Raw genomic sequence first — 9562 nt, forward strand, 5'->3', positions numbered from 1 at the left:
TCAGATTTAACAACCGGGAGACTGGAAGAGGGAGGTGGCAAACAGGAGACTGACTACTTTGGGGTGGGGAGGAGCAAGAATGAAAAGTGTGGCATTTAAAGGGTGCGGAGAAAGCATGAAGCTATTGCTTTGCACCAAATCCTTGTGAATTCTTACCTTCTTCTTGTTGCCCTGTGGGATGCAGGTTTGGGATATGTTGGGAGGGGTGTTGAGGTTGAGAAAATCTAGGAAGGGTTTTTGTGGAGGCCGGGCGGGAACCCCGGTTCTTTTCAGGCCCATGGAGGCTGGCAGTATGTTTTTGCCTTTCAATTTGGACCAATAATTTTGGCCTCTAGGATCCTGGTGGGCTTCATGCCTGATCCACACACTTTCAGAGAGAAAGTCATTTAAACCTGGGTGTCTAAACCAGGGAAGGAAAGAGGTCCTTTGAGGGGAGGGCCGCGTGGTTTGTTTGTGCATGTTTGGCAGCTTCAGTGTCCTGGTGCTGCGTTGGCAGGCCCGGGTGTTTGTCTGGTAGCAGAGCTTCTCCCTTGCAAATGTGCAGTGGAGCGCTGGGAGTTGTGTGTCCGCTTTATGACTTGTACGTCCGCCACCACAGGGTCGCTGGAGCCAGTGTGCCCTAATGCCGCCTGTGTTCTGTGTCCAGTGGTGGTGCAGGAGCCCCCTGGCAATATGCCTGCTTCAGTGCCCCGTGTGTTGTTGATGTGTGAGTGTGTGTGTGTGTCTCCGAGGAGGCATGTGGCAGATTGTGAGTTCGGGCTTCTCAGCCCTGGGCCTCGCAGCTGGGAGCGTTTACAGCCGGTTATAAAGAGTTTGTTTGAAGCTCTGCTCAGCCTGGCCAGGAATTTCCTCAATTTCAGCAATTTGGGCTTTAAAAGGAGAAAAACCCAGAGCCCACCCCCCTCCTCCCCAGCAGGGGCCCCAGCCTAGCCAAGGAGCTGCATCCCGGTGGTGGGGGCTCAGCCCTGGCTGGGCAGGGGATCTGAGCAGAGTTGACCCAATTCACTTTTCTGTGCTCTTTGCCCACTTTAGGTTTTAGGGGGTGTTCTGTGCCAGAGGGGTGCCAAAAAGCGTTGACAGTGCCACATAGACAGGAAAAGCTGCCCCTGGGTGTCTCCCTGGAGCCCCTGGTCTTATAATTGGCTGGCACTGCCCCGTGCCAGTCTGACCACACCCAGGCCCTTTCACAAGAGAGGAAATGAGGCAGCGCTCTGCGGGCTGGGAGGGTGTCGGCAGTCAGCACCGCTCCACACAGTGGCCTGTGGCAGCACCGGTACCCACAGAGGACAACAGAGGGGTCCTGAGAGGCATTCCAGCCCATCCCACATCTCTCAGCCCAACCCCTCCTGGAGTCTCCCGCCCCCCAATCTGAATAGACTCCAATCACCCTTCTTTCCTCCCCTCCTCTCTCTCCTTTTTCTTTGGGGACTCTCCCTCCAGCAGGATTCTTATGTTAATTGAGTGTCTGTGTGTTGGGGGGCGGAAGGGCTTCCCTCCTGTGGGGTGGGTGGAGCTACCCAGCCCAGCATCCTGGGCATTCCTTTTGCCCTCCTGGGGCATGGGGTGGACATCTGACCAGGTGGGCTGCATCGGGTCAGAAGAAGGAAGGTGTTCATGAGGTGGGTGCATGGAATACTCCTTAGGGAGGGTCTTAGGGTTTTCTGGCATCGCTTGAGCCCTCCAGCTTTGGGCAACAAGTCCTACAGGTTGAATAACAGATTTTTCCAGTCTCTGAATATCAACCACACACCCCAAAAAAAGGTTTACTTAGCAGCCTGCTGAATAGAGGGTGTTCGTTCTCCCCACACACCCTGTGTGGTGCGGGCTGAGACCCCTTTTGAGCTGCGATTGGGCATTTGTGGGGAAGTTTAGGAGTGAGAACAGAGGCTCAGAGAGGATCCAGATATAGCTCCCCTCCCCCATCAGCCCTGTTTACCCAGTGTCACCTGACTTCTCTAGTTTGCTACATTCCCAGCAGCTTCTAGACCTGAGAATCTAAGCAAATACCTGTCTCTCCTTCCAGCCTCTGACTCTCAGCCAGGCCACTCAGAGCTTGTCAGAAGACCTGAGAGCCTGGGCCCCACTGTCCACTGGCAGTACGGCGCTGGGCTGGTCACTTCCCTCTGTTGGCCTCAGTTCCTTCAGGTGTAACGTAAGGTTATTGCATAGCCTCTAACCTACTTTCCTAAAACCGGTGTCTCATTTGCTCCACTGTCTCAGTGGTTTCTGGTGAGAAGGACATTGGCAGTTACTGGGTGGGCAGTATGAGAGGGAAAAGCTTGAGAATTATCTGCCTTGTACTACTTGACAGGAAACTAAGTCCTATTCTACCTACTGAGTATCCTCACAGGCCATTTAGCCAGGTGCTGTTCTAGGTGACTTGTAATTGCCTACCACCCCCAGATCTGTTGCCTTGTGAGGAGGAGGATGGTGAGAGGTAGATTACCTGAGAAGGATCAATTGATGTGACAGGGAGTGACTGAAGAGTTCAGAGCCATGGGCCATCACCCCTCCACCTACCCACTTTATAGCTAGGGAAACAGAGGCCCATAGAAGTTAACTGCCAGGATGGCCTTGGCCTGGAATGTAGAGAATGGAACAGTGTTATGTAAGTCTCTGGCTGGCATTATTGTGGGGGGAGATGGCCAGATTGGGGGAGGGGCAGGAATAGTGGTTATTTGGGGTTTTCTGGAAGTGTTTACTAGGGGACTGTACACAGTTGTTGGGACTTCAAGTCACTATGGTGGTGATGGTGGTGTCTCTGCTGAGCAGGGGAAGTGGGAATGGGTATGTGTGCATGATGAGGATACCTGGAGGTCTGAGAGGTTCTCCCCCCACCCTCATATACTACTCCCTCTCCTCCCCCAGCGGTGGAGACGCAGAGCACTAGCTCTGAGGAGATGGTGCCCAGCTCACCCTCGCCCCCTCCACCTCCTCGGGTCTACAAGCCGTGCTTCGTGTGCAATGACAAGTCCTCCGGCTACCACTACGGGGTCAGCTCTTGTGAAGGCTGCAAGGTGTGTACGCGGTGGGACGTTGGGGGTGGACGCATTGGGTGCACACATTACCTGGTGAGATCAGAGACCAGGGACCAGAGCAGAGGGGTGAGACAGTGTGTGTGAGTGGGCATCCCTCGGGTGAGAGGAGGCTGCTTTGCACGGAGGTGGTAATAGATTGGGTCAGGCCTGGGGTAACCTGCGAGGCCTATGAGAGGCTGGTGCTCCCAGCATCCTGCTTCACATTCCCCACCCCCAACTCCAGGGCTTCTTCCGACGCAGCATCCAGAAGAACATGGTGTACACATGTCACCGAGACAAAAACTGTATCATCAACAAGGTGACCCGGAATCGCTGCCAGTACTGTCGGCTACAGAAGTGCTTTGAAGTGGGCATGTCCAAGGAAGGTAGGCCCCTAGCCCTGGCCTGGGCAGGAGCGCTCCTAACCTAGCCTGTGTTTGCTACGTTCTTCCTACTTCCCGGACATCTGAGATCCATCTTGCCCTGCGGCGGTGCCTCCTTCCTAGCCAGTTCTATTTGATTAGCAGCATTCACCCAGGAAGCCCTGCCCATCCTCCCCTCTCAGGGCTTAATTAACCCTTGAGTAAATGGGGGCTATCATCGCACGTTCTCCTGTTACATGGAGGGGTGAGGGGGGTTTGCCAGTCCCCTACCCTGCTCCCAAGACTGAGCCTGAGGTGGATCTGGGGTGCCCCCCCCCCCTGCGCCATTGTGCTGCCAAGGCTATAAGTGGATATCCTGCCGCCTGCATATCCTGCCCCCCCACCTCAGCTCCTGCAGGGTGACAGGAAGGGCAGGACGGAGCTGAATGGCCTGGGGAGGGAGCAGGGGCTGTAGGCCCTGGGTGGGGCTGGGGAGAGCCAGCCTGGAAATGGGAGCTAATGTAGGCGACAGAGTAACTGAGGCACTGACTAGGGTCCCAGGGTGAACAGATGTTCACGATAAGGATGGAGCACATTAAATTAGGGCGTAGGGGGATATCCAGAGGGAGGTTCTGAGGGTCCTGACCCTCTCTTTGCACCTCCACCCTCAAGCTGTGCGGAATGACCGGAACAAGAAAAAGAAAGAGGTGAAGGAAGAAGGCTCGCTTGACAGCTATGAGCTGAGCCCCCAGTTAGAAGAGCTCATCACCAAGGTCAGCAAAGCCCATCAGGAGACCTTCCCTTCTCTCTGCCAGCTGGGAAAATACACCACGGTGAGGAGGGGGCAGGGGACTTGGTTTTGGGGCATGGGTGGGTGTGCTGGAGGCTATGGTCTGGTGCTGAGGGACAAGGAAGGCATCAGAATGCAGAGGGGCGAGCTTGAGGTACTGGCAGAAAGAAAACAGCTTGCAGGGCAGGTCTCAGCTTGCGTTCTCACCTGCCCTCCCTGTAGAACTCCAGTGCAGACCACCGGGTGCAGCTGGATCTGGGGCTGTGGGACAAGTTCAGTGAGCTGGCCACCAAGTGCATCATCAAGATTGTGGAGTTTGCCAAGCGGCTGCCCGGCTTCACAGGGCTCAGCATTGCTGACCAGATTACTCTGCTCAAGGCTGCCTGCCTGGACATCCTGGTGAGTTATGACCCTGTGGCCTGTCTTCCACCACAGCCTGACCCTCATATGAGACCAAGGAGTTGGTCCACTCAAAGATTTTTATTATTTCTCCTTCCTGCATTCAATCTGGGATTCCCCATATCTCTGTTTTGTTTTTAATCCTCATGCGAGGATATATTTTCCATTGATTTTTAGAGAGAGTGGAAAGGAGGTGGGGAGAGAGAGAGAATGAAACATCCATGTGTGAGAGACACATCAATTGGGTTGCCTCCCTCACACACCCCAGTCAGGACTGGATCAAACCTGCAATCCAGGTACATGTCCTTGACTGGGAACTGAACCATTAACCCTTCGGTTCGTGGGCTGACTCTAACTACTGAGATCCTGGGATCCCCAGATCTCCTCTCAGCACCACCCTTTTTATCTTAACCCCTGTCCCTAAGACTGATCCTGGACTTCTGGATGCCCTCCCTCCTTTTGACTTCTCCCGCCTCCCCAAGCTTCAGATCTTCCCCCACTGGCCTGCTTCAGATTGCCCTCATTTTGGACCTCACCACCTCACTTTCCATGTGCACCTCATTCCCTCTTTGCCCTACGCCCACATGTGCCCCTCTCCAGAGAGAGCATTAACCCTCCCCTCACCCACCTCTAGATGCTTCGGATCTGCACAAGGTACACCCCCGAGCAGGACACCATGACCTTCTCTGACGGGCTGACCCTGAACCGGACTCAGATGCACAACGCTGGCTTTGGACCCCTCACTGACCTCGTCTTTGCCTTTGCTGGGCAGCTCCTGCCACTGGAGATGGATGACACAGAGACGGGTCTGCTCAGTGCCATCTGCCTCATCTGCGGAGGTGTGGGGGCGCCCCCTGGTGTTTTTTCGGGTTCCTTTCCCACCACACATCATACCTGATCTCTCACCAGGCTGGAACCCTTGGTCTGTACCCGTGGGATTGTTGTATTTGGCCTCATCCACAGACTTCTTAGATCCAGTGCCAGCTTCCTGAGCCTGGACATAGGACAAAAAGGCCAGAGCTAGGGGGAGCTGGAGAGACCCCAGATACTGGTGCTGAGAGAGGGGTCTGGGCAGGAGTGACTTATCAGAGCAAGCCTCTTACTAAAGGGGAGAAGGTACAGAGCCAGGAGCGGGGGAGATGGCCTGGATGGGGCTTAGGGATAATAGGCAAAGGGCTGATGGGACAACATTTGAGGTCTGGAGGCCCATAAGGCAGGCCAATTGAGGATCAGCCACTTGTCGCTGCCCTCCCCACCTCTTCCATTCTACACTGTGCTTGTCCTCATAGACCGCATGGACCTGGAGGAACCTGAAAAAGTGGACAAGCTACAGGAGCCACTGCTGGAAGCCCTGAGGCTATATGCCCGGCGCCGGCGGCCCAGCCAGCCCTACATGTTCCCAAGGATGCTCATGAAAATCACTGACCTCCGGGGCATCAGCACCAAGGGTTAGTCATAAGTGAGCCTTCCCTCTCTTCCCAGAGGTGCTGGTCTTCAGGTCAGTCAGGTGGACAAATAGAGGCAAGAACTGAGTAGGTGAGAGCCAGGGGCCTACAGTGGAATCTAGGTCTGCCACATGCTGGCGGGGAAGACTTTGGGCAAATTCCTTTACTTTGTGTGCCTTGTTCTCCTGTTTGTAAACTGGACTATACTTATACCCACCTCGTAAGTTATTGTAAGGTCTCAATGAGTTAACACACAACAGGCTTCGAACTGTGCTGAGTGAAAAATTCAGTTCCTCAGTGGCAGTAGCCACATGGCTACACTTACTATAGTGGATGGAGTAGATATTCCATCATCGCTTTAAGTTCTGTTGGACAGTGCTGGTTTAGAAGGATGCCTGGCAGATAGTAAGCATTTGCTAAATAATAGGCATGCTTATATGTTATTAAAAACAGGCGTAGGAACAACTGGTGAGCTGTGGATGTTGGAGGGTGGGATCCTGGGGAATGGGGCTGGAAGTTGGGCACGGTGTGATCTTTGAGAAGACAGCCTGAAAGAATAGGATGAATGGGCAACAGCTTGGCAGAGAAAACAGGGAGAGACTGCAGGCAGAGGAGTGGCCCCCAGAGCCCTAAATTAGGGAGAGGGTGAGAGGGCAGGCCTGTGCTGGGTGCCCCCAGAGGGGAGTTATAGGATAGTTAAGAAAGGTAGCCTCAAGGGGCATGTGCCATTGTCCCCTGAAACTCTTTGCCCCTCCATTGCAGGAGCAGAAAGGGCCATTACCCTGAAGATGGAGATTCCAGGCCCGATGCCTCCCCTGATTCGAGAGATGCTGGAGAACCCTGAAATGTTTGAGGACGATTCCTCGCAGACCGGTCCCCAACCCAAGGCCTCTAGCAAGGATGAGGTTCCGGAGGGCCAGGGCAAAGGGGGCCGGAGCCCTCAGCCTGACCAGGGCCCCTGACTTCCCCTGCCATGGGGGTCGGGGCTCCAGGCAGCAGACTGACCATCTCCCAGACACCACCGGTGCCTGGGGGAGGACCTGCTCTGCCCTCTCCCCACCCCTTCCAATGAGCTCCTTGTTTTTGCCAAAGTTTCCAGGGGGGTACCTTTGTGTTCATTCCCTTCCTGCTCTAACGGGCTCCCTTTCCAGTCTTGGGAGCCTGCCTTGCTCCCTCCGGGAAAGAGGGCAGAGGGCTGAGCCTGGGTTTGGACTCTAAAATCTCAACACTGCCCTAGGACACCAGGGTCCCAATCTTCCCAGGGCAGGAGGAAGACCCTGCCATTCCACAGTCCCTTCCTCTTCCCAGTGCTTAGGCCTCTGGGAGCAAACAGGAACACTAGAGACCAAAAGAGGGGTGAAGGGGGAGGGCTGAGCCCACCCTCTTGCCCTTGCCCTTGGTGCCTAATGCTGCGTAAATGCACCCACTGGGTGCATGCTACCCTCTATGCCCCATCCTCATGCCAGGCCCTGCATTTCTGTGGGGGTCCAGAGGGTGAAAGCTACAGATGCAGGCCCATGCACCTCTTTGCTTGGGCCCAGAGTTTACCTTTGTGCCCTCTGTTATAAGCCCCTCCCCAATCCTGTCATGTGCCTTGGGCTCTCCCTGCCCCCCATCTCAGCCATGGGGCAGGGACCCTCCTACACTACAGAGGGGCCAGGGGACCCCTCTGCCCCTAGTGCCTTCCTCCCTGACCCCCAGAGCAGCTTGGCCCAGGGAGAGGGGGGGTGGGTGCTGCTTAGCTGATCCTGCCCTGACCCAGAGGAAGCCTCTATTTATTTATTAGCTTTTGTTTACACCCTGGAATTGACCCCTTCCTCTAGGGGTCTTGGGAGGGGGAGCCCAGGGCCCCTGTGACTCTCCCCTTCTTCCTCCAATCCCCAGTTTGTATTTAGCTGCCAAATAAGATTCCCACTGGCTCCCCTTTTTCTTGGGGGGTCAGGGTGCTGTCCCTTCCCCTCTGTTTACATCTCCCCTCCACCCCGCTGTATCGCATATTGCTGAGTTTTCTATTTTTGCAAAATAAAGTGATAGAAACTCATGGGATGTGGCTCCCTCGAGGAGGTGTCGGTGGGGTGGGGGAAAGGACCAGCTGACCTGAAGGGGGATTGGGTGAAGAGGGAGCGCTCCTAATCTACTGGGTTTTGCGGCTTTCTCAGGGGAACCAAGGAAATAGAATGTAATGTGCCTGGAGGGGAGGGGAGGGGCGGGGTGAGGAGGGGGAGAAAGGCAGCCTTCAGGGTCCAACCTGAGTTTCTGGGCCTCCCACAACCACCCAGGGGGATTCTGAGATCAGACCCTATGGGCCTCTGGGAAGGCAGGAATGGGCCTCAGAGGTCTTTAAGCTGTCCCCACCCATGGTCATATATATGTGTATCTCTGCTCTTCTCTGGGGAGGGGGTTCATTGACCTTTCATCTGGTTCTCATGAGGGTCTCTGGCCCCAGAAGAAAAGACCCACAGCCTATATCTAAGTTAAGTGTTTGTTTGTACCAGCCTCTCACTCCATGAGCTCTCCCACCTTTGTGACCACTCTCTGTCGCTTCTGACCGCGTTCTCCACCCCATGGCCTCCACTCAGCTTCCATGACCCCACTGCTCTCTTCTGTCCTAATCTCTCCCCTTGCCCCTATCTGCCCCCCTGCCTTTGGACTCTACCACTGCACCCTGTGTCCCCCAGCATCACCTCTCTGCACCCCCATGGTCCACCTTCTTCCCTGGGATAGTGCCTCGCCTACCTTGTTCCTGGCTTTCTTCACCAATGACCTGTGCATATGGAGAGAGGTTGAGGATATGGGAGTAGGGGAAGGGAGAACACTGGGGAAAAGCAGAAGAAGAAAGTGAAAGAAGCTCTAGAGGAAACCACAGGGCCTATGGGGTAGGGGAGGTGGTTGCCATGGTAACCTCTGGTTGTGGGGGAAGGGTAAAAGGTCCCATAGCCTGAAGCCACCCAAAGGAGAAACCCCTTCCCCCCCCAGTTGCTCTTCCCAGCAGCTATGCGCCTACAATCCAGCTGCCATTTACTGAGCACCTGCTATGAGATGGGCACTTTGCTAGGTGCTGTGTCTTCAGTTAGTCTTGTCCCAAAGGAGTGCTCCTGACACAGGAGAGAGACCTCTGAACACAGACCTCGCAGCAGTTCCTTCTCAAAGCTCCCTCTGGTCAAGTGTGGGCCAGGGCGAGTGTTTCCACAACCCTGTCTTTCTATAGGCTTCATTCTTAAAAACAATTTTTAAAAATTGATTTCAGAGAGGAAGGGAGAGGGAGAGTGAGAGAGAAACATCAACTATGAGAGAGAATCCCTGACCGGCTGCCTTCTACATGCCCCCCCGCCCCTCAGGGGTTCGAGCCAGCAACCCAGAGTCAACCAAGAATTGAAACTGGTTCACAGGTCGATGCTCAACCACAGGGCCACACTGGCCAGACTGTAGGCTTCATCCTTGCCCTCGATCCAGTGTACTAGGTAAATCTTGAAGGAAATGCAGTAAAAGTGGCCTCTGGACCGGGGCTTATTAGCTACTCTTGATCTTTCCTATTTTGAAGTCTGTTTT

The 9562-nt window shown here is 54.7% G+C and overlaps 1 protein-coding gene across 6 annotated transcripts in view; it reads left to right on the forward strand.

Annotated features, from left to right (window-relative positions):
* Window positions 1-8054, forward strand: part of RARG (retinoic acid receptor gamma) — a 20074-nt gene extending 12020 nt beyond the window's left edge. For 3 of the 6 annotated variants that reach the window (XM_006757012.2, XM_015559598.1, XM_006757013.2), the window contains 7 exons: window positions 2869-3017; window positions 3262-3403; window positions 4052-4212; window positions 4392-4568; window positions 5203-5407; window positions 5858-6016; window positions 6776-8054. In XM_006757012.2, coding sequence (XP_006757075.1) covers window positions 2869-3017; window positions 3262-3403; window positions 4052-4212; window positions 4392-4568; window positions 5203-5407; window positions 5858-6016; window positions 6776-6975 — 1193 coding nt within the window. In that variant the 3' untranslated portion in view covers window positions 6976-8054. Of the gene's footprint in view, window positions 1-48; window positions 1620-2287; window positions 2609-2868; window positions 3018-3261; window positions 3404-4051; window positions 4213-4391; window positions 4569-5202; window positions 5408-5857; window positions 6017-6775 lie in introns of those variants that run through there. The other 3 variants (XM_015559600.1, XM_015559599.1, XM_006757016.2) reach the window with 3 other exon arrangements.
* The last annotated feature ends 1508 nt before the right edge of the window (window positions 8055-9562 follow it).

The sequence above is a fragment of the Myotis davidii genome, unplaced genomic scaffold (genome assembly GCF_000327345.1).
Source record: "Myotis davidii unplaced genomic scaffold, ASM32734v1 scaffold233, whole genome shotgun sequence".
NCBI classification, from domain to species: Eukaryota; Metazoa; Chordata; class Mammalia; order Chiroptera; family Vespertilionidae; genus Myotis; species Myotis davidii.